The sequence below is a fragment of the Anomaloglossus baeobatrachus genome, chromosome 2 (assembly GCF_048569485.1).
Source record: "Anomaloglossus baeobatrachus isolate aAnoBae1 chromosome 2, aAnoBae1.hap1, whole genome shotgun sequence".
In the NCBI taxonomy this organism is placed as follows: Eukaryota; Metazoa; Chordata; class Amphibia; order Anura; family Aromobatidae; genus Anomaloglossus; species Anomaloglossus baeobatrachus.
In genome coordinates, this window is record NC_134354.1 from 68,476,329 (window position 1) to 68,501,894 (window position 25,566).

At 43.2% G+C, this 25,566-nt stretch overlaps 1 protein-coding gene across 7 annotated transcripts in view; it reads left to right on the forward strand.

Annotated features, from left to right (window-relative positions):
• Window positions 1–25,566, forward strand: part of ROBO2 (roundabout guidance receptor 2) — a 1,624,265-nt gene that overhangs the window by 1,462,792 nt on the left and 135,907 nt on the right. For all 7 annotated transcript variants that reach the window (XM_075335083.1, XM_075335084.1, XM_075335077.1 and 4 more), the window contains exons 8-13: window positions 1,998–2,166; window positions 8,646–8,851; window positions 12,377–12,458; window positions 12,551–12,716; window positions 17,656–17,822; window positions 20,453–20,574. In XM_075335083.1, coding sequence (XP_075191198.1) covers window positions 1,998–2,166; window positions 8,646–8,851; window positions 12,377–12,458; window positions 12,551–12,716; window positions 17,656–17,822; window positions 20,453–20,574 — 912 coding nt within the window. The remainder of the gene's footprint in view (window positions 1–1,997; window positions 2,167–8,645; window positions 8,852–12,376; window positions 12,459–12,550; window positions 12,717–17,655; window positions 17,823–20,452; window positions 20,575–25,566) is intronic.

Below are 25,566 nucleotides of genomic sequence, written 5' to 3' on the forward strand. Positions count from 1 at the left end.
GAGCTGGCTACTGCTCTAGAATCTTCACCTGCTCCAGGTCTCACACTCCATGACGCCCAGGTGAAATTCTTGCTCTATGCAGATGACCTACTGCTGGTGTCACCAACCGAGAAAGGTCTCCAAGACAACCTACAAATCTTGGAGAAATTCAGCTCCACATGGGCACTACCGATCAATCTAAAGAAAACCAACATCATGGTGTTCCAGAAGAGAAAAAGAAGATTTGACCAGCATCCTTCATTTGTCCTAAACGGCTGCACTCTAACAGGAACAGACAAATACACCTACTTGGGCCTGGAAATTCACCAGTCAGGGAGCTTCAAACAAGCCATAGAGACCCTGAAAAACAAGGCCTGCAAAACCTTTTATGCCATCCGAAGGAAATTGTATCATCTGAAGCCACCAGTGAGGGTCTGGCTAAAAATCTTCGATTCCATCATCGTCCCAATCCTCCTGTATGGCAGCGAAGTCTGGGGCCCTCACACTTACCCAGATTGGTCAAGGTGGGATTCCAGCCCAACAGAAATATTTCACCTGGAATTCTGTAAGCACCTTCTCCAGGTCCATCGAAGCACCTCCAACAGTGCCTGTCGAGCTGAGCTGGGCAGATTCCCTCTACACCTAGCAGCTCTGAAGAGGTCGCTATCATTTCAGGCTCACCTACAGAGTAGCAATCCAAGCTCCCATCACCACAAAGCTCTGATATATATACGTGGGCCAGATGAACCAGGACCCCGGGCACAGCTCTCCCAAACCCAACTGGACAAAATAACCAATCACAGCAGCCTGACAAGAACCAGAATCAGGAAGATGGTAGACGAGGGCCAGGAGAGGTATGTCAGTGACTGGAGGACCGACATCAACACCTCACAGAAACTGACCACGTACCAGAGACTACAGAGAGACTACAGACTGGCCCCATATCTGGAGAAACTCCCGGACCCCAGAGACCGCAGAACCCTGAGCCGATATAGACTCAGTGCCCACAGTCTAGCCATCGAATCCTGCCGACACAAGCAGAGCTACAAGCCCAGGGAGGACAGACTGTGCCAACACTGTGACCTGGAGGCCCTGGAGGATGAAACCCACTTCCTGCTACACTGCACCAAGTACTCAGCAGTGAGGGACACTCACTTCAGGAGACTCTCCCATCTCTTCCCGGATTTCAGCTCCATGAAGGAGGAAGAGAAAATATATATCCTGCTGGGGGAAGAAGAGAGCGCAGTGGAGATAGCAGCGCAGTATGTGAGCGAATGCCATAGACTTCGAGAAAGAGAACTATGATAAGTCATGGACTTCCATAGCCCCCCATCCCAGATGTGGCCCCCCAATCCCCACCCTGGATATGTCCCATCCACCGTTACCACAGTCCCCACCGTGGATATGCCCCATCATAAGCCATGGACTTCCATAGCCCCCACCCTAGAAGTGCCCCCACAGTCCCCACCCTGGATGTGCCCCATCCATCCTTCCTACAGTCCCCACCCACCATCCCCACAGCCCCAGCCCCTAATGTACACTTGCTTTGGCAAAACTAATTTGTATTTGGTCCTGCCAATAAAGCTTATTTGATTTGATTTGATTTGATTTGATAGAGAGATAGATAGATAGATAGATAGATAGATAGATAGATAGATAGATAGATAGATGGATAGAGGGATAGATAGATAGATCTTGATGATGTACATATTACACATATTATGTTACAAATTAATAAATAGCTCTTAGATAATTAATCCCGATCATGCAGTTAATATGAAACATTTTCTCTTGATCAATAAATGAACCAAGCACAAGTACAATTATCTTCCATCCAGATACACATATGTTTCCTCTTATGAGGAGCGTTTCTGTGCGGCAGATGCTGTAAATGTTACACAGGTTATTACTTTCCTACAAATATTGATGCTTCCGTTACTTTTACACTTCTCAGTATTATATGATTAGACTTTGCTTTCTCGGATAATTCCATCTTTGTTTTCCTTTTTTGTTAATAGAATCTGCTTTTCCCAAATCAACCACAACCCAACAGTAGATATTCTGTGTCCCCAACTGGAGACCTGACCATCGCCAACATCCAGCGCTCAGATGCCGGCTACTACATTTGCCAAGCCCTGACAGTAGCTGGGAGCATATTGGCAAAGGCCCAGCTGGAAGTCACTGACGGTGAGTTTACATGGTCGCTGTCAATCTGGGAGCGTCCGTGACCTGTAAGGAAAAAAATCTCATCGAGTGCAGTATGTCCGTCCCTGCCATCCCTGCTGGAAATTACATGGTGGCTGCACATTATATACAGAACAGATTAAACTCTGTCGGCCTACTGTCCCCTAACATTTGGGGTCTTGTTTGGGTAATTAATGCCAAATGACTGTTCCAACTCTGCTATTCAAGACCATATAATAGATTATTTTCCTTTGTTGTGTGTTTGGACATTTGGAGGAGCAATGGGTTACAGCCCATGTAATGGTGAGGACTGGAATAATATAATCTTGGTGATTTTGCACAATTTTCTAAGTATAATATTACAGTAACCTAATTGTAATACCTACTCTGAGCTGAAGAGGTGTTGTTAATTAATTAGAGGAAATCTGTCACCAGGTTTTTGCTCCACCATTTGAGAGCAGCATAATGTAGAGACAGAGACCCTGATTCCAGCGACGTGTCACTTACTGAGTTGCTTGCTGTCATTTTGATTAAAATCCTGTTTTCTCTGCTACAGATCTGGCAGTTCACTTAATGCTGAGCTCTGTATAACCCCGCCTACACCTCTGATTGGCAGCTTTCTGCCCATGTGCACAAAGTTCTGCCAATCAGTGGTGTGGGTGGGGCTATAAAGAACTCCAGAATATCAAGGACTATCTGACAGCAAATTTACTAGTCCTAGGCCAAGCTAAGTGATACCTGTGAAATAATCCTGCTGGCTATCTTAAGGCACACTTGTGCAATAATCATGCTGGCCAACCTAAAGCACATCTGTGCAATAATCATAATGGCCAGCCTAAATAACACCTGTGCAATAATCATGCTGGCCAGCCTAAAGCACACTTGTGAAATAATCACTTGCTGGCCAGCCTAAGGCACACCTGTGCAATACTCATGCTGGCCAGCCTAAAGCACACCTGTGCAATAATAATGCTGGCCATCCTAAAGCACAACTGTGCAATAATCATGCTGGCCATCCTAAAGCACAACTCTGCAATAATCATGCTGGCCAGCCTAAAGCACATCTGTGCAATAATTATGCAGGCCAGCCTAAAGCACAACTGTGCAATAATTATGCTGGCCAGCCTAAAGCACATCTGTGCAATAATCATACTGGCCAGCCTAAATAACACCCGTGCAATAATCATGCTGGCCAGCCTAAATCACACCTGTACAATAATCATGCTGGCCAGCCTAAAGCACACTTGTGAAATAATCACATGCTGGCTAACCTAAGGCACACATGTGCAACACTCATGCTGGCCAGCCTAAAGCACACCTGTGCAGTAATCATGCTGGCCAGCCTAAAGGCCCCGTCACACACAGAGATAAATCTTTGGCAGATCTGTGGTTGCAGTGAAATCATGGACTTATTGTTCCATTTGTACACAGCCACAAACCTGGCACTGATTGTCCACAATTTCACTGCAACCACAAATCTGCCGCAGATTTATCTCTGTGTGTGACAGGGCCTTTAGGCACACCTGTGAAGTAATCATGCTGGCCAGACTAAGGCATACCTGTGCAATAATCATGTTGTCTAATCAACATCTTGATGTGCCACATTTGGGAGATGAGTGGATTATCTCGGCAACAAAGAGCTCACTAAGGCCTCTGTCACACGTTCGTGCCTCCGGTACGTGTTTGACATTTTTCTCATGTACCGGAGACACGTACACACGGGGACCTAGGTAATCCTAATGGTTAGGACACAAGTAAGTATTTAGGAACGGAACGTGTGTCCGTTCCGTACTTACGTGTGTCCGTGTGTTCCATACGGCGGCATGTCCGTTTTCCTCCGGCAGCACGGGTGTCACACGTGTCACACGTGTCACACATAAACATCCCGCCCAACTACTTCCTTCCGCATTGCCGGTGGGAGCCGCAGGACGCAAGTAAGATCTGTTCATCGTTCCCGGGGTGTCACACACTGCGATGTGTGCTGCTCCGGGGACGATGAACAACCCGACGTTCAATTTATGAGGAATGAACGACATGCATGCGATGAACGTTTTACCGTTCAATCGCAATCGCACGTACCTGTCACGCACTGCAATGTACCTTACCGGATGTGCGTCACTTACGACGTGACCCCGCCGACACATTGTAAGATACATTGTAGCATGTAAAGCGGGCTTTAGATCTTAGAATTGAGCTCATGAAAAATGATGATAAAAACAAAAGTGTGGTGTTTATATTTTTGTTCATTGTATATATACACACACACACACACGCGCACACACATACGCACACACACACGCACACACACACACACACAGTGTATGCAATCCGTCATGCACCAGTGAGCGTGTATACAGAGTTGGCTGTTTTCTAGCGGATTCTCTAATTGCTTCTGCACTTGCTGTTTTTTTTCCTTTCTGACAAAATGATGCATTTTTGTGCAATTGAAATTACTGTGCAGATTAAAAGGTCTCCTCAATTAATGGGAAGGCAATATTTTTCAATATCTGTCGGCGGCGCGGAGGTGACACGGGGCAGGAGCTGTGATTGGAACAAACACAAGAGATAAACATTGGCTCCCAGACCATTGAGCTGTTAATAGTTGCACCTGCTGGTACAGAGTAGATTTACTGCAAGGAGCAAGCTGGGTTCAAGGATACCCGTGATGAGAAATTCTTTGTGTTGCAAGTAAAAGGATGCAGCGTATCTGTAACAATACAGCAGCGGCTGCGCGCGGAGGATATAGCATTGTCAGGAGCTGCGTGATTTTCATGTCGGGGGAGGGGAGACTCATTTATACAGTTTTTCATGCTTCCTTTAACTTTTAAAGTACTCCAAAAAAAAAGCAGAAAGATTGCATTTACCGTAATTAGGCGCCATGATATTTGCATAAATGTCCCTAGACCACTCGTAATGCATTTTAGCTTTATCCACTGGCCGGTTAATGGACTTGTATTGTTTAACTAGTTAAAGAGGTGCATTATGCGGTTTTATGGCGGTGGGGCTGCACTACTATTTATTAGCACAATTATTCGTAGACAGATTACATTTTATGTAGAATTTGCATTCATCAATTCCCTGCCCCGGCGAATAATGATATATTATATTTGAACGCAGCGTAAGGTTGATCAAAGTTCACAGGATATAATAAAATATTATGCAGATGCATCAGGAAATTTCTCTGTTTGACGAGGTCAATTTCATCTGTATGATGGCAGCAAAACTTTGATGGAGTAAAAGGCTCTCCATTATCCATCATATAAAAAGAGAAAATATACGGGGGTAATCTGGGTCATATCTGATGGCCGGTCTTGTGCCGGAAAGATATTGTCATGGACTTGATTAACAGGGTTAAACCAGATACTGAAAACCCCCAGTAGGTGTCACTACACATAGGGTATACAGGGGTCACGATACAATGGAGGGTTCTGGGCACTAGGCAGAGGAGAGCGGGGTCACCACGTGCACTCACCTGCGGTTGAACCCTTCACTCCCTGACGTCCCTATACAGGTTCTTTCACCCTGTCTCCAAAGACGTTAGTAAGCCCTTATTTGCCCTGAACTCACCCTGGCAAGTGAGCAGGCAGACAAGATCACTAGTCTCACCGCTATAATACAGAAACACAAGACAACACAGAAACACAAGGGTAGGAAAACAGACGGGTGAAGAGGGGAAATACACTCACCAGACTCACCCGAGGTCTCCCCTGGGCGGAAACACATCACAGGTATGCCACTGTGAAGGGAACGGCATGGTGCACACTTTTTTCACTTTTACAGTATGTGCGTCACTTTAGTAAGGTTATTTGCACCTTGGACATTTTCACATGTTAGTGTTTACTTTTGCTTAATAAAATTGCACTAAAAAGTTTCATATCCCCCCTGATATGCTGTTTGCAACCTGATCCAAATTTCAGATGGTCCAATGGGAGGGTCCCTCACAGTAATAGACTATGCTTCCATGGATAGTGAATGGACCCATGCTCATGCGCAGCCATCACTCCATTCTAACGGGCATTAAGATGAGAATAACCATTTAACAGCTCTGATTACGAACCAGTCGCGGTTCTCCTGAACTGAAATGGACAGCCTGGACAGCAGTCTTATAATATTTTTTTGCTCTGAAAAATGTACTAAGACTTATTTTGGGAGTAGGTCTTATTTTCGGTACTGCTGAATTCCAGTCAGGAAGGGTAGCCAGTCCAGACATCTCAGTTTACACTTGGACCGTGAACCTCGGAACTGTGAAACTGGCCTTAGTGGTGAAGTAGTGTTTACTCTGGTGCACGACTAGAGCCAATATCTTCTCTACAATAATAGAAGATAGCAAAATGATAAATATTACTTGGTAAGTGTGGGACCTAGTAAATAATATACATTTGGGCACATGAGCTTCAAATTACATCTCTAATAGTCTACTGAATATTGCTAAAAGTGCCCCAGAATTCTGTCTATATTTGCACCAAAAACTGGTGTAAACCTCAGTTTTGCATATTTTTTCTACCATGCCAGGCAGTTTCCAGAAAAAACTACAAAAGAGAACATGGCTTGAAAAATGGGTGTAGCTAAAACTACTACAATTCCACCACAATTAAAGTGAAAATAATTGGTCTAAAGTAAAAAAAATCCAAGAAATGATAGAATGAAGAAAAGTGTCCTAAATTCCATTACATAATCCCCTGTGATAAATTTTGGATATGTTCAACCTGGCTGGTCCATCTTCAGACTGCCTAAGTGCTGCCCTCATGGTCTCCAGCCATAAACAGGGTTTTAGTATATATTGTTAATAATGATTACTTGTTTTGCTTTTTGTATGGTATTTACTATACCTATTTGTTTATTTCTGTTGTGAGCGAAATGCACTCATATGCCTCTTGAACTCCAAATTAATAAGATTTGTTTTACAAGCACTCAGGAAATCAATACAGCACACACTTACTATTGGGTATTTAAAGAATTTTCCTTTATTAATACTTCTGACCAGTTTATATAGGGTCACAGACAAAGGCCTTGTCCTGCTGAACTATGCACCAAATAAAAGCAGTAGGAGTGTGAACAGAAATGTGAAACTTCCCCGCTCAAGAAATCAATACAACACACACTTAGTTTGGTGTACTCAAAGAATACACCAAATACTAGTGACCAGTTTATATAAGGTCACAGACAAAGGCCTTGTCCTGCTGAACTATGCACCAATAAGAGCAGTAGGGACTTGAACAGAACTATGAAACGTCCCCTCCCACAAGTGCTCAGAAAATCAATACAGCACACACTTAGTTTGGTGTACTTAAAGAATTCTCCTTTATTAGTAGATGTGACCAGGTTATATAAGGTCACATACAAAGGCTTTGTCCTGCTGAACTATGCACCTATAAGAGCAGTAGGGACATGAACAAAATTGTGAAACTTTCCCTCCCATCAGTGTTAGCTGAACCCTGTGACATCAGTAGCTATAAGACAAAATGAACATTATAGGAACAAAATGGATTCTGTTCTCTCTCTCTGTTTTCTGATAAATTTTATACCCTTGTTGCTTTAGTTTTAATTGACTTCAGTCCTCATAGTATATAGTTGTGCAGACTATTGAATTACAGAAAGCGTCATTTATCAATGAAACCGCAGCGGACCCCACCACTGATTCCTAGAGCGCCGTGTCATAGAGTAAATGCAGAAAATAGATTTTGAGTCAGAAGTACATTTTAAGGATCAAGGCAATAAAACAATTGAAGGTTGTTGAAATGATGGCTGAGTGGTCGCAGTGTTGGTGGCAGTATGGGATGTTCACACCTCACTGCAACTTCTAAGTGTTCATTTAACCTCCGACCTCAATGTCATGGAAACCTGTATCGGACTCACGCAGCGGACACCCTCGGAGCCGAGAACTCTTTCTGATGGAAAAGGACTTTTAATCTGTTATTGATCCAACTCATTTAATGCAAACCATTTAGGCCATTAAAATAAATGACATGTGGTATCCAGAAATATGCAAATGACCGGAGGATCGTCATAAACCTAATAGCCTGCTTCACACTTCTAATTTATGGATTCATAAAAGTGACATAAAGGGCACGGTGTAAAGTGGAATAGCCGTAAAAAGGGATTTTCTTATTACTTAAGCGTAGAATTGATTTATTTTTGAGAACTTGGAAATATTTTGCCAGTACAAGATTTAGGGTGGTGGAAATTTTGGGGTATCAGTGGTGGACCCCATGCTTTACTGGGCCATTAGCCAAAATCTTCAAAGGATTATCTATAATCTCCAAAAAATGGAAGAAGGAAACTAAGCAGGGGCTTATCCTAGGTACATAGGGACCTCCTGTACAAAGATGATGGCTGCAAAAAGATCCTTTTTTAATGAACAAACCGATGTGACACCTTTACTTTCCATTCGTTACATACAGTTGGTTTGCATATTAGGAGATTCCAGTTGCATATTGTTGATAATTTGTAAATTCATGGGTTTTTTTGTGTTTTGTTTTTAGTTTTGACAGACAGACCACCGCCGATAATACTACAAGGTCCAACCAACCAGACGTTGGCGGTTGATGGGACCGCATTGCTAAAATGCAAGGCAACGGGTGATCCTATGCCAGTCATAAGCTGGTTAAAGGAAGGATTTAATTTCATGGGACGAGACACAAGATTGTCCATTCTTGATAAGGGATCACTACAGATAAAATCTCTAAAGGTAAGAAAATATGCAAATATCTTAGGTTTTCATGATCTGTACTATCTTACAAGTCAAACTATTGATTATTAAAGGAATAGAAACCTAAATTGTATAGTGCAGCTAATCGCTCACACATGTGTATGTGGACTGAAGATGTATCATGCAATATAGTAATCGTGAGTAGAAATGAGTGAACCTGAACTTTAAAGTTTGGTGTTCATATCGAACACAGACTTTACAAAAAACATTCAGTGCTTGAGTTTAGAGTTCAGGGGTTTTACGTATTCTAACCAGTAGAGCGGCAGCTATGTGCTCGGGTACATTCGGAGCTTGGCCCAGTGCGAGCCGCTCTTTGTTAGTTCTTCTCAGTTGCAGCCAGTTTTTGAGCACTCCCCTTCCCTTTAAATAGTCACTTCATCCATCACCTGTTGCTGACAATAGATTAATTCTGTTCGGAATACCTTGGAGGGAGCAATTCAGTAGTAGCTGCTGGAATTCTGCTGTTTGAATTCTGCTGTTGTAGCCATGTTGTCTGCAGCCCTGGTGTTTGGCTACAGCAGGGAGGATTGTTGCATACGCTTTTGTCTGTGTCCCCTGTAAGTCATCCTGCCCCCTACTATTACAGTCAGTAGTGGTGATGTCTAGAACACTCACTGGCCTTGTCACTATATGAGTGGAGGGACAGTTAGGAACTAGGCACATGATGGCGATGAGGGGAAGGACTCGTATAGGGATGATAAGGGAGCTCAGGGTTCAGACACAGGTTAATATCAAGAGTTTCCCTGACCCCTCCACTCCCTATCACCAGGGCTTTCCGCTCACTTTCCACCCTGTTGTAACCTCTGTGTTGCGCCGTGCGCCGAACATACCCTAGTCCATGCATGGCCAAAAGCTATGGAAATCCAGTTTTAACTTATATAGGGAAAGGTAGGTTTCCTCTTGAAAAGGACGCTTTTATTTTCTCTGGACACCCTTATAGTTAAGGATAAAGCTGAAAAATGTTACCTTAATTATAATTTTATTGTTACTGTTTTGAGATATTTTATTATAATTTTTCTATTTTATGTATTTTTTTAACATTTATCCATTCAAGATTATTTGTACTGTATGAGTATGACCTATATATACATTGTGTTCCTTCAGTAAAGTCACTTCTCGAAATGCAGTCATTCGGTAGTGACAATATGAAATACCCTGAAGTTTATGTCTGCCGCTGTCTGTCGCTCACCATAAATTAATTATTAACTTCCTTGGAACAAAATGGAATTTATTAAAAAAAATGAATGTCAGCACTCCTTGAGTAAACAATTTAGCCTCCCACTCAATACTGAAGGCAGGAACTGACCACAAAGGTTAATGCATTTTTATTGTACTGCTGGATTAAATAGTGCGCTTCAATAGGCAAGATCCCAAGGAGTTTGCGGAAAAGCAGCCTTTCAAGGTGGGAGCTCAGTGATCCCAAGTCATCTCTAAGAACGCGTGCGGCTTCTCTACTAAATATTCTTCTGAATTGGCTGAAATGATGAACAAGATAACAGTGATAGTTCCAGATTTATAATGGTTGCCTCTAAACTCTGTGTGCACTTCAAGGCACTAGCCAAAAATTATCTGTATTTTACAGAAATGCGTAGTGTAGATTGTATCTTTGCTTAAGGAAAATATAGTTCATTTTATGACTTATAAGTGGTCAATATAATAAATTTTAACAAATGTTATTTACTAAATACTAAAGCCCTGATTCTAGATTTGCTCTTATTTTTAATTTTAGGTCACTTTTGTTATTAATTTTTGAGATATTTGTTGTCCTTTTTCTTTCCAAATCTTTTCAAAATGAGGCACTCAGTTCTTGAATATTGCACAAGTCAAAAACTATCTTGACATAGGAAAAAGTAGCAAATATTGCCCAAAAATGTTATGGCATGCATAAAATAATTTTATGGGGTAAACGGAGTACATTTGTGAATTTTTGAAAAGTTGCAAAGAGGAAATTATCTTATCTAGAAACCTTTGACTTCACCCACAATGGATTCTATGCACAAATGAATAGGATTAGACGCAAATGAAAAATAGAAAACAGCAGTCCTCGTTAGAGGGAAGCCACTTGGCAATAATAGTGTAAAAAGCAATTCAAGAGGATAAAATATAACTTTTAATCCTAATATATTAAAAACATTATTAGGTAACAAGTAACCAAAAGCTCCTTAGTACACTGACAACTCAGATGGTACCATACACTAGGAATATGGTGACCAAGGAGCCTAAAGATAACAAACTAAACAAAAAAACACAAAAAACACAAATAATAATTGAGTAGATTACTTCACTCAAAAGGACAGTGGTCCATATAGTGAGTACAAAAAAATAATCATAAGAAACTCAATATAAATAAAGAATATTGTATACAGGTCCTCAAAGGAGAGACTGACAGTATAGTATTGTACAGATGAGAATAAATTGAAACAATCTCACCCATGTCAAGTAGCTTGGGGTGCATCAGGGTTTCCTCTGTGTGGGTCCACCAATTTTCATGTCCATTGGGACAAGGCTAGGAACGGTATAGGGGTATTAAGTGAGGGTTAGCTGTGGTCTGCCCTTGTTAGGGCAGAAGCTTGTGGGTGCCAGGTAAAGTGAGTTTCCCTAGGGACATGTAGGGTCAGTAACGACATGAAAATTGGAGGACCCACACAGAGGAAACCCTGATGCACCCCAAGCTACTTGACATGGGTGAGATTGTTTCAATTTATGCTCATCTATACCACACAATAGTATACTGTCAGTCTCTCCTTTGAGGACCTGTATACAATATTCTTTATTTATATTGAGTTTCTTATGATTATTTTTTTGTACTCACTATATGGACCACTGTCCTTTTGAGTGAAGTAATCTACTCAATTATTATTTGTGTTTTTTGTGTTTTTTTGTTTAGTTTGTTATCTTTAGGCTCCTTGGTCACCATATTCCTAGTGTATGGTACCATCTGAGTTGTCAGTGTACTAAGGAGCTTTTGGTTACTTGTTACCTAATAATGTTTTTAATATATTAGGATTAAAAGTTATATTTTAGCAAATGAAAAATAGACAAAAAATACCAAAAACTGGAGAAAAAAATTGAAACTGTCCTGACCAAGGCATTCTAGCCGAAACGCGCATCAGGGTGACAAGCAATCCAGGCTGTCGTCCTTATTACATTAGTAAAATTCTTTAGAGCATGTTATACTTCCCATTTACACATTGATTCTGGCTAATTGAGTGACTTCCACTATACTTGAGACCCTGCACATACGGTTTAATGTTGCAGTTGTGGTACTGGCATTCTTCGTACATATAGGCATTTATATACTTTTTGGTATGTACCATTGACTTTCATTACTATTTTTATTCTGTGTACCAACCATGTCTGTGGCTTTTTATCCTATGTAACTACTACACTGTAGTACACTGTAGTACACTGTATTTTGTGTTTTTTTAACAATTAATGTAATATCTCTACTCCATTCTGAGTCTATCAATAAAGTTTCCTAACAATTGTATTGTTTCCTTACAGACGACAGATTCTGGCACTTACACTTGTGTTGCTACGAGTTCAAGTGGTGAAACTACCTGGAGTTCTGTTTTGGAGGTGACAGGTAAGGTTTCATGTACACATTGCTGCCATATTGTGTATAGCATACTCTGACAAAACTTGGGAATAAGTGTCTGATATTTCTCTTAACCTTAGAGTCTGCTGGAGCAACTGTAAGTAAAAATTATGATATAAATGACCTGCCGGGGTCACCATCAAAACCTCAAGTCACTGATGTCAGCAAGAACAGCGTTACTTTGTCATGGCATCTGGGAACCCCAGGAGTCCTACCTGTCACGTCTTATATTATTGAAGCTTTCAGGTAAGTCAGTTGGGTTTATGGAAAATCCTATTTCTATATTTTATGTGTGTCTGTGTTACAGCATCACTAGAATTGAGTGGACCAGTCAAGGTTCACATTGGGAAATCCTGGGGAAGATATTTGATGCAGGATCTATACACCATAATAAACATATAAACACAAAACTTCTGCCAACTCAGGGCTTAATAATTGTAATAGAAAATGTGACCATTGGTAAATATTCAAGACATGTATACCAATAGGAATGCCCATTTAATGTAGTGGTATGGCAGCATGGCTTATAGTTCACATTAACTTTGAAGACCAATACACAGAAAACTATGGCCAAAAAGATTGTAATAAAAGTAATATTTGTTGAAAATATCATAAAATAGATTAAAATGGGATACTACAGAAACAATGAGTACACACAAAGTGGCAGCCTAGATCAGCAGGAGGAGAGTGTGTACAGACACATTGACTACACACAAAGTGGCAGCCTACACCAGAGGGAGGAGAGAGTGTACAGATACAATGAGTACACACAAAGTGGCAGCCTATACCAAAGGAAGGAGAGAGTGTACAGACACAATGAGTACACAGAAAGTGGCAGCCTATACCAGAGGGAGGAGAGAGTGTACAGACACAATGAGTACACACAAAGTGGCAGCCTATACCAGAGGGAGGAGAGAGTGTACAGACACAATGAGTACACACAAAGTGGCAGCCTAGACCAGCGGGAGGAGAGAGTGTACAGACACAATGAGTATACACAAAGTGGTAGCCTAGATAAGCAGGAGGAGAGAGTGTACAGACACAATGAGTACACACAAAGTGGCAGCCTAGACCAGCGGGAGGAATGAGTGTACAGACACAATGAGTACACACAAAGTGGCAGCCTAGACCAACGAAAGGAGAGAGTGTACAGACACAATGAGTACACACAAAGTGGTAGCCTAGACCAGCGAGATCATGCCCAAGACAATAAGATTTTTTTTGTTTATATAACGGTAGAATCCCAAGACTCATACAAGGAAATATGAAAAGAGTCAGTTAATAAGTAACACGTGTGCATTCTCCTGCTGCCACAATGTCACCAATTCCCGACGCATATTTCTGCACTCAGCCTTCTTCAGACTTTTAAAGGGCAAATACTGAAATTCGCGTCGGGACTTGGTGCCATTCCTGTGGCAGGAGAATGCACACATGTTACTTATTAACTTACTCTCTTCATATTTCCTTGTCTGCATCTCAAGATTCTACCGTTATATATATAAAAAGTTCTTTGTATCTTGGGCATGATTATACTGTACATTCTTTCCTCCCTCTGGTCTAGGCTGCCACTTTGTGTGTACTCATTGTATCTTTACACTCAATCCTCTCGCAGATCTAGGCTACCACTTTGTGTGTACTCATTATTTCTGTATTATCCCACTTTCTTCTATTTCATGCTATTTTTCAAGAAATAATATTTTTATTACAATCTTTTTGGTTATAGTTTCCTATGTATTGGTCTTCTTTTTGCACCATAATAGGGTCTTATCTAATGTAAAATATAATGTTTAACTCATAGGAAGAAAAAGAAAAAGTAATACTCACCTTTTCTCTCACCTGTACCGGCAGTCCTGTAGGCCACTGTCTGGTCTTCCATACCTCTTCTTTTCTTCTTCATCCCTCTCCTTTTCTCCTCTATCCACCTTGAAAGCTTGTATGCGAGGGAAGATTCTAAATAGAGTGCATGAAAGGGAGAAGAAAAGGCTCAGAGAACTGGACTATGGACTGACTATCTATCTATCTATCTGTCTGTCTGTCTGTCTGTCTGTCTGTCTATCTCTATCTACCAATATCTGTAACTCGCTTTTTCCTTTTTATCTTCCCTCCTTGTTTCATGTCAGGTAGAACAAGTCCTCATCTCATTACTATATAGACTCCTCACTGTCAGGTCACTATGTAGTATGATCAACAGCAAAGCATGGACTGCACTAAGCATATACTGTACATTGCAGCCACAGCAGATACCTCATGGAGCATTGATAGAGATGAGAATGTAAAGTAAATGCAAAACCAGACTTTATTTCTAATTGTTCTATATAGAAAAAACATACTTTGTCACACAGTGTCCTGAACAATACTTTACGTGAGACAACCCCTTTAAGATGTCACTGTCCTCCTAACATGCTCATCCTAATATCATACACCATATACATCATACAGCCATTCTAAAGTGATCATCTATTTAATATTGTACTGTGAAATCTGGAGTTAAATCAGATGTAAAGAGGTTGTACACCCCCTGAGTAAATTTATATAATGTACACATGATCAGGATTTGGCTCTCACTGATTCCTAGTATGTCACGTTCATAGTTGTGGTCAAGTGCCGATTACTTCTTCACTCAGTATTCCATATTACACACTGTTAGCTGAACAGGTTGCTGAAAATTTACTCATGAGTGGACAACCCCTTTAAAAAGTAATGTCTCTAATTCAGCTTATGTAGATGTGTACCAATTATGGTGCAAAAATGGCATAATAACTCATCTACCGACTACTCCTCCAGCTTATTATAGATTTGCAGCATATTTTTTGACAATCGTCAGTAGTCAGGTACACAGAATCCCATTTTGTAAGATGACAGGATTCCTTCCCCTGATCAGGTACTTGCCACAGTCATCCATCTTCCTCCAGTTATGGTAATTGTTATTTAATACTTCCGTAAGCAGTGAGCGTCTCGGTGACATCCTGACAGATGCTTGTTCTTAGATACATATAGTGTTAGCTGAGAAGTAGAGTACACACACCGCTGCCTGCATTACCAGACATTAGCATGAATCAACAGTAGATCGGGGCGTCTTCATGATCCTCAGCGTGGGCACAAAGTGGAGAAGAACCACTGGGCTGATAGCGTGATCAATAAAGATTTCATGTGATAGATAGATAGTCAATTCTAAACTAGCCGAATATTTATACAGTACGTTTCAACAAATTTTTGGATTAAGGCACATCCAAACTTGCTTTACATGCTTATTCACTGGGCTTTGAGTTCTGAAAAGGATTGAAACAATAATGAGGTGTCACCTCTCCTTGTCCCTCCCCGTACTTCTCCGGTATCCACTTTTAAAGAACCACGCCATTGTTTTCTTTTTCTTCTCAGCACTTGAGTGGCGCTTTTAACCCAAGGTCCCTGCCCCAAGTAGTATACTCACCCTCCAGCGTTTTCACCTTTCTTTTGGCATCGCTATGGTTCTGCGGCACCAACTTGAGGCTGTAAAGTCTAGACACAAGCTCTCAATACATGTATATGAGAGCCAGAATGAGGCCAGAACAAGGCGCTCATAGACTTTTATTGAGTTGTGACCTCCAACGCGTTCAATGAAACACAGAAGCAGACAGCAGGTCACAAAACGGCAGAGACCAACAGGAGCTGCGGTGTTAGAAGATATAGCCATCGAAGGGTGAGTTTAAGATAAGGGGCAGGGGTCTTGGATTAAAAGCACCACCCCAGCACTGAAAAAGAAAACAAACAAAACGCGGAAGTGCAGCTTTAACTTTTCAATTTTTCAATCAAGTCCTCTCCCTTCTTCTTCTTCCTCCATGTCTTCCAGTGGCTGCCATCCGGCCAGGCTCCATAGGGTCATCTGGGGAACAATTCACATTAGTGATTGAGCAGTGGCATCAGGATTAGAGATGAGCGATCCCGAGGTTCGGTGTTCGTACCAAACACAGACTTTACACAAAAAGCAGACTTCGGTTTCAGAGTTCAAGTGCTTTACATATGCAAACCACTCCCACGCGCATCTCTGTGCTGGGGTACACTCAGTGCTAAGCCCAGTGCGAGCTGCTTGCAGTGTTTAATTGGCTCACACTGGGGGTAACAACAGTGTAATCTGATGTATTGTGCACCAAACAAAAAAGAAAAATGGAAAATACCGCCCACCCTCCCCCAGAAGTGATCTGTTTATGGCTGGCTGCATTTGGGCGGATACCCAAACTGCCCAATCAGTGACTTCCATTGAGGTTCAGGTCAAGTCCGGGTCATAAACTTTACTTTATCTAATGTGTGGCTGAACGCGCCGAACCGAACTTCATTAGGTTTGTGCAACTCTACTCACGCTTAGAGATGAGTGGACCCTTGCAGTTCAGGTTCAGTGGGTTAAGCCCAACTTTAGAAAAAGCTCTTTTCTTGACCCGGACTTGACCTTGACCTAATTTTACTCTGAGTAGAAGCCATTCAAACACTGCAAGTGGCTCCCACTGGGCCGAGCTCTGAATCTTCCCAAGCAGAGAGATGCTCGCTTGAGTGGACAACAGCATACCTAAAATACCTGAACTCTAAACTCGCAACCCTGCCCACCCGCCCTAGAAGTGATCTGTTTATGGATGGTTGTATGCAGAGATCCGATCTGCCCAATTAGTGACTTTCATTGGGGTTTAGGTCAAGTCCGGGTCCCAAACCGAACTTTATCTAAAGTCTGTCTGAACCTGCCGAACTGAACTTCAACGAGTCCGCTCATCTCTAGTCAGAACAGGTATTAGGAGGGCCGAGGACAGGTGAGTATAACAGTTTATTCTATTTTTAACCACTTCCTGTCAGATTTAATTTTGACTATGGATGTGATGAGGCTTCATATCAAATCCTCTGCAAGTTTGAGTTGCACTGGATTTACCCGATCTACATCAAATATCCCCTGAATTGAAAGCATCTGTCCAATCAAATCTCTAATAGATAGATAGATATGGAAGGATTGTCAGTAGATACTTGATGACATTCTCTGGATCCTATTAGTTACCGCTATTGACATGCTCCTGACACTTCTTCCACAGGCGTTTCTTGCCCAGTGACAGATCACTAATCGCTTCCCTGTACAGTACACACATCACGTAGACACTTTTCGGATCTGTCTTGAAATTTTGTTGTAATGATTAAAAGTTTTGACACAGTATTTTTATTTTTTCTGCAGCCAATCTGTCAGCAATAGTTGGCAGACAGTAGCAAATCATGTGAAGACCACGTTATATACCGTGAAAGGGCTTCGGCCAAACACAATATATCTTTTCATGGTGAGAGCTATCAACGCTGAAGGTCTTAGTGATCCAAGCCCGATGTCTGATCCAGTACGGACACAAGGTAATGAGAAAAAGCTCAGTCTGTGGAAGAACACTACTATATGTAGAAATGTGGATGCCATGTCCAACTACTCAAAGGGATGAATGGAAGGATGGATAGATGGATTGAAGGAGGGAAGGATGGATGGATAGATGTATGGCGGGGTAAGCTAGAACCACAAATAGATATAGAACCGAGGTATGGTATCAACATAAGACCACAGAAGAAGCAATACCTCTAAAAATATATTTAATTTTATTTAGAAAAATATAAAAATATGACAAACAGTGTCTCTCTAAAAAATACATAAAGGACAAAACAGTGCCAGTGAGATGTTGGGAAGAGATAGTTTCAGCGTGAAAAGGATAGCGATAGATAGATATTCACAGAGTCGTCAAATTACTGATCTCATAGCCTTTGTTGACCCTTCCTGACGACGGAGGGTGTCCTAAGTTACAAGACACTCCCCGTTCCGGGTGGCTGTCCCTATCTCTAGCCAAGGGGTGTCCACCACCAACCCAGGTGACTAGTGCAAAACCATAAATATACACATAAACACAAATGCGTTAAATTTGGTTCCTGACTCAATAAGATACTTCAGTCAGATCAAAATTGTAATTGTTAGGTGGAGCTGTAGGGGACCCGCTGCAGTAGCTGTCACCCCACGCTCTCCCGACGCGTTTCTCCCCCACCTAACGCAATACTGGGGGATCATCAGGGGTAAAAAAGTCACACCTGTCTCTTTTTTACATCAACAAGTGTGACTTTTTTACCCCTGATGATCCCCCCAGTATTGTGTTAGGTGGGGGAGAAACGCGTCGGGAGAGCGTGGGGTGACAGCTACTGCAGCGGGTCCCCTACAGCTCCACCTAACAATTACAATTTTGATCTGACTGAAGTATCTTATTGAGTCAGGAACCAAATTTAACGCATTTGTGTTTGTGTATATTTATGGTTTTGCACTAGTCACCTGGGTTGGTGGTGGACACCCCTTGGCTAGAGATAGGGACAGCCACCCGGAACGGGGAGTGTCTTGTAACTTAGGACACCCTCCGTCGTCAGGAAGGGTCAACAAAGGCTATGAGATCAGTAATTTGACGACTCTGTGAATATCTATCTATCGCTATCCTTTTCACGCTGAAACGATCTCTTCCCAACATCTCACTGGCACTTTTTTGTCCTTTATGTATAGATGTATGGCGGTGTACATGTATGGAGGGAAAGAGGAAGGGAGGGATGAATGAATGAATGAATGGACAGAGGGATGGATGGACAGAGGGTTGAATAGATGAATGGAGGTATGGATAGATGGAGGGATGGATGGATAGATGTACAGTATGTAATGGATGGATGGATGGATGATGGATGAATGGGTGGATGGAGGGATGTATGTATGGATGGATAGATGGAGGTATGGATGGATGGATGGAGAGATAGAAGGAGGGAAGGATGGATAGGTGAATGGATAGATGGATGAATGGATGGTTGGAAGGATGGACAGAGGGATGGATGGATGGATGGATGGACAGAAATGGATGGATGGATGGATGGATGAATGAATGAATGGATGGATAAATAGATGGATGGGGGTAGGGATGGATGGATGAATGGTTGGTTGGAAGGACAGACAGACTGATGGATGGATGGATGGATATTTAGATAGATGGATGGAGGGATGGAGAGATGGTTGGATGGAGGGATAGAGAGAGGGAGGAATGGATGCAGGAATCGATGGATGGATGGACAGAGGGATGGATGAATGAATGAATGGATGGGTGAATGGATGGAGGGATGGATGGATGGATAGATGTATGTATGGATGAAAGGATGGAGGGATGGATGGATAGATAGAGAAGACAGACAGACACATAAATAGATAGATGGATGGATGGATGATAGATAGATAGATAGATAGATGGATGATAGATAGATAGATGGATAGATAGATAGAGGGATGGATAGATAGATAATTTGAGCATGTAGCTGCTATAGTTGAGGATGCTGCTATGGAAATATATGCTAATTTTCAAGAGAAACTGTCATTTACAATATTTGCCATCACCATTTATTAATTCATATAATCAAGTCACTGGGCTGTCAGCTAATTCAGACAGGAATCAGGTCACGATTCAGTAATTTTGATAATTAACAGACTTAACTTTACAAGAGCTCCTTCACTGATACAAGAGTCTGCTCATCTCAGTGCAGGTGTATGGAAGGGCTGTCATAAAAATACCGAATATCTGTAGGAAAAGTCTCCTGTTTGTGTCACAGGGACCAACACTTGTGTCCTCAACATTGCAAAAGTATATTACCCAATTCAACAATGGGTATATAGGATATCACAAAAGTGAGTACACCCCTCACATTTTTATGAATAACACACAGTCATCTTACAAGAAATAGGAAAGAGAAGCTTCCACTTTGCCAAGAAAGTTTACTTGGTGTCAATATTCGATATCTGGCATCCAGACAGCTTCCACCGTCATGTAGCCTCAGCTTTTCTCCAGTTTCCATTTTATCATATCGATCCATAACTTAAGCTGTTTCTTTTAAATAATCCATCAGAAATTCCAATAATTCTGCTGCAGAATCAATTATCCGGAGGATTTTGTGTTATTTTCTAACCATTCTGTAATTGTGTTCACTAGATATAAGTCCTACAGTTCAAGGAGTAGATCACCGGCAGGTCCAGAAGGAGCTGGGAGACGTGATTATTCGGCTGCACGCCCCCGTGGTCCTCTCACCCACCTCTATCCAGATCTCCTGGACGGTAAGTTCTTCATAGCTGAGTGTATAAGCGTTAATAAATGTGGTAATAACTAATCGCAGAAGTTACTTTATCCATTGGAATCATCTGATTACCATCCAGTATAGCAAGCAAATTCAGCCATAAATATAAAATGTCCCTACCACCAACTCCTCATTGTCTTGAGTCTCTCCGGACTTGACCATATCATTTCTCGATTAAGTGTTTACCATATGTGGCGCCCTGGACAAGCCAGGTCGTCACAGGTACTACACCAACACACCCTACACCCCGGCTAGGCACACCGAAGCCAAACACAAATCCTTGTTGCCTTCCTCCAGGGGCTGATGTCCACACCAGGGGATGGGCCAGGCGGTTGGTCCCGCCCACGGAGGAGTTCACAGCCCTGGAGGCGGGAAAAGGAGTCAGATCAAATTTGGAGAGTGAAGTGGTAGTAGAGGAGACTGACCGTGTCCGGGTGTGTGGCCCGGGCACTCAGCAAGGTTGGCAGACAGTGGTGACCGTCTGCAGGAGAGGCTGATTGGAGTGAACTGTTCGGGCCGGGGACGGGCGGTGGCCCGCCGGTACCGGATCGGGGAGTGAAGAGAAGCCAGCACCATCCGGCAGGGCCTACGGACCCCGACCAGGCTAGGAGTCGCTGTAAAACCGGTCAAATCCGTTAGCAAAGGGAACCTCCGGGGTTTCCCAGCAGTCAAAACCCGATTGAAGGCAACAGCTCACACCATAGAGGGAAACACAGTCACCGCCAAGGCTACAGTTCCCAGGGCCAGAGCCTGCGGGCAAAAGGGGCTCCCTCAGCATCCATCCAAGCTGGGGAGCGGGTTACCGGTGGGAAGCCATTGAAACCGTAAACACAACACAGGTGCAGGGAAAGGCAGTCACCATCAACCTACCGGGAGGAGAACAACCGCAGCCGCCTGTGGGACCCGTCCATCCAGCCGTTTGTTTGACCAGAGACTCTGTGTGAATTACTGGCTGAGTGAGTACCACCGTGCCGTGCGGTACAGCGCTGCCCCCGCGACCCTGTACCTCACCAGGCCCCGTAATCCGCCTGTCATCCCTAACCCCTCACCGGGCCCCGGGACAACCAACCCCCCTACCCACGGAGGGGAGAACCAACATCCAAGCTGCTCCCTGTCATCGCTCCCGGGATCCCCGTCCAGAGCAGCGGTGGTGTCACAACCTCACCACAACCGTGGGTGGCGTCACGGACAATATCCCCCAAACCACACACCAACCCCCCTTTCACTCACGGGCGAGGAACGCCGCTCGAGTCCCCGGGATCCGGCCCACCGCTCGAGCCACCACCGAGCAGCAGCAGCAGCTGGACCCGAGCAGTGGGTGAGCGCAGCGTCCCCTCCTCGGCCCGCGACACATATATTTTTACCAATCTTGATTTAGATAGCAGAAAATAGGAACATCACATTTCATACTTATTATAATGTCCATGGTGGTGCAAAGATGTGAAGGGGTCAATATCACTGATTTAAGACAAGGTAGAATAGGGAAGAGGTCATTCTCTTGTTAGTGTTTCTCTGCAGCATTTGTATTATGCACCCATAGCTTTACAGCACACACATTATGTACATTCTGCAGCACATTCATATTCAAAACTCTGCTGCATACACAGTACATGCACGCTCAGCCTAGCTATATGCAGCTCTGCAACACACACATAGTTCTGCTGCATGCACAGTACATGCACGCTCAGCCTAGCTATATGCAGCTCTGCAACACACACATAGTTCTGCTGCATGCACAGTACATGCACACTCAGCCTAGCTATATCCAGCTCTGCAACACACACATAGTTCTGCTGCATGCACAGTACATGCACACTCAGCCTAGCTATATCCAGCTCTGCAACACACACATAGTTCTGCTGCATGCACAGTACATGCACGCTCAGCCTAGCTATATGCAGCTCTGCAACACACACATAGTTCTGCTGCATGCACAGTACATGCACGCTCAGCCTAGCTATATCCAGCTCTGCAACACACACATAGTTCTGCTGCATGCACAGTACATGCACACTCGGCCTAGCTATATCCAGCTCTGCAGCACACACATAGTTCTGCTGCATGCACAGTACATGCACACTCAGCCCAGCTGTATCCAGCTCTGCAACACACACATAGTTCTGCTGCATGCACAGTACATGCACACTCAGCCTAGCTATATCCAGCTCTTCAACACACACACATAGTTCTGCTGCATGCACAGTACATGCACACTCGGCCTAGCTGTATCCAGCTCTGCAACACACACATAGTTCTGCTGCATGCACAGTACATGCACACTCAGCCTAGCTATATCCAGCTCTGCAGCACACACATAGTTCTGCTGCATGCACAGTACATGCACACTCGGCCTAGCTGTATCCAGCTCTGCAGCACACACATAGTTCTGCTGCATGCACAGTACATGCACACTCAGCCTAGCTATATGCAGCTCTGCAACACACACATAGTTCTGCTGCATGCACAGTACATGCACGCTCAGCCTAGCTATATGCAGCTCTGCAACACACACATAGTTCTGCTGCATGCACAGTACATGCACACTCAGCCTAGCTATATCCAGCTCTGCAACACACACATAGTTCTGCTGCATGCACAGTACATGCACGCTCAGCCTAGCTATATGCAGCTCTGCAACACACACATAGTTCTGCTGCATGCACAGTACATGCACGCTCGGCCTAGCTGTATCCAGCTCTGCAACACACATATAGTTCTGCTGCATGCACAGTACATGCACACTCAGCCTAGCTATATCCAGCTCTGCAACACACACATAGTTCTGCTGCATGCACAGTACATGCACACTCAGCCCAGCTATATCCAGCTCTGCAACACACACATAGTTCTGCTGCATGCACAGTACATGCATATTTAGCGTAAGTGTATCCATCTTTACAACACACACATAGTTCTGCTGCATGGACAGTACATGCACACTTAGCATAAATGTATCCAGCTTTACAACACACAGACAGTTCTGCTGCATGCACAGTACATGCACACTCAGCTTAGCTGTATCCAGCTCTGCAACACACACACATAGTTCTGCTGCATGCACAGTACATGCACACTCAGGTTAGTTGCAACCATCTCTGCACCACACAGACAGTTCTGCTGCATGCACATTACATGCACACTCAGCTTAGCTGTATCCAGCTCTTTAACCCACATATAGTTCTGCTGTATGCACAGCGCAATCAGGTTAGCTGTATCCAGCTCTGCAACACACACATTTCTGCTGCATTCACAGTACAGGCACACTAAGCGTAGCTAAATCCAGCTCTGCAACACACACATAGTTCTTCTGCATGCACAGCACAATCAGATTAGCTGTATCCAGCTCTGCAACACACACACATAGTTCTGCTGCATGAACAGCACAATCAGATTAGCTGTATCGAGCTCTGCAACACACACATAGTTTTCCTGCATGCACAGAATATGCACACTCATGCACACTTAGCTTAGCTGTATCCAGCTCTGCAACACACACATAGTTCTCCTGCATGCACAGCACACTCAGATTAGCTGTATCCAGCTCTGCAACACACACATAGTTCTCCTGCATGCACAGCACACTCAGATTAGCTGTATCCAGCTCTGCAACACACACACATAGTTCTGCTGCATGAACAGCACAATCAGATTAGCTGTATCGAGCTCTGCAACACACACATAGTTTTCCTGCATGCACAGTATATGCACACTCATGCACACTTAGCTTAGCTGTATCCAGCTCTGCAACACACACATAGTTCTCCTGCATGAACAGCACAATCAGATTAGCTGTATCCAGCTCTGCAACACACACATAGTTCTCCTGCATGCACAGCACACTCAGATTAGCTGTATCCAGCTCTGCAACACACACACATAGTTCTGCTGCATGCACAGCACACTCAGATTAGCTGTATCCAGCTCTGCAACACACACATAGTTCTCCTGCATGCACAGCACACTCAGATTAGCTGTATCCAGCTCTGCAACACACACACATAGTTCTGCTGCATGCACAGCACAATCAGATTAGCTGTATCCAGCTCTGCATCACACACACATAGTTCTGCTGCATGCACAGTACAATCACACACAGCTCTGCACCATACACAAATACAGCTCACTGACATCAACATGCACAGCTCATGAACACTGCAGCTCACTTGCATCAATCAACACAGCAAGTTCATGTAGATCAACACAAGCTCTGTTGCATGAAAACACACTTAGCTCTACTAAATTAACACATATTAATCTGCTACATCAATACACACACCTCTTTTGTATACACTACCAGTTTTTGATGTTCATTCCAGATATGTGACTGATCATATTATCTGTAATGAACTTCAGCCAGTCTGGACCTGCAGCATCTGTTCAGGTCTTGGAACCTTTATCTTCTGCCCTGCACTGATCAGACTGATCGGTGTCAGCCAAAATTAGAGAGAACTGTGCCACTACATAGTTAAATCGGTGATCATGAAGGAAACTTTGTCAGTGTCCTCCGTGATCATAGGAAGCTGTCTCCGGAGTACAAGACGCATACTTTTTTTTTAGTAATTTTTTTGTCTTGCTAAAAAGTGTGTCTTTTAGGCCAATAGTCCAAAAAGATACTGTGTACATTTTCAATAAGGAAGGAATTATCGGCTTATCTTCAAAACTGGCCAGTCCTTCAAACTCCCAACATCATCTGTTGTGAGAGAATCGGGAGCTCCATATGCAAAATAGAAAGGAGACCGATATCACTTATATCAGCGCTTTAGGATGACTTTAATCTAATGCGTATGGGAGCCTTCACTATATATCTTCTTAAAGGGGCTTTACACGCTGCGACATCGCTAATGCGCAGTCGTTGGGGTCACGGAATTTGTGACGCACATCCGGCCACATTAGCGATGTTGCTGCGTGTGACACCGATGAGCGATTTTGCATCGTTGCAAAAACGTGCAAAATCGCTCATCGATGACATGGG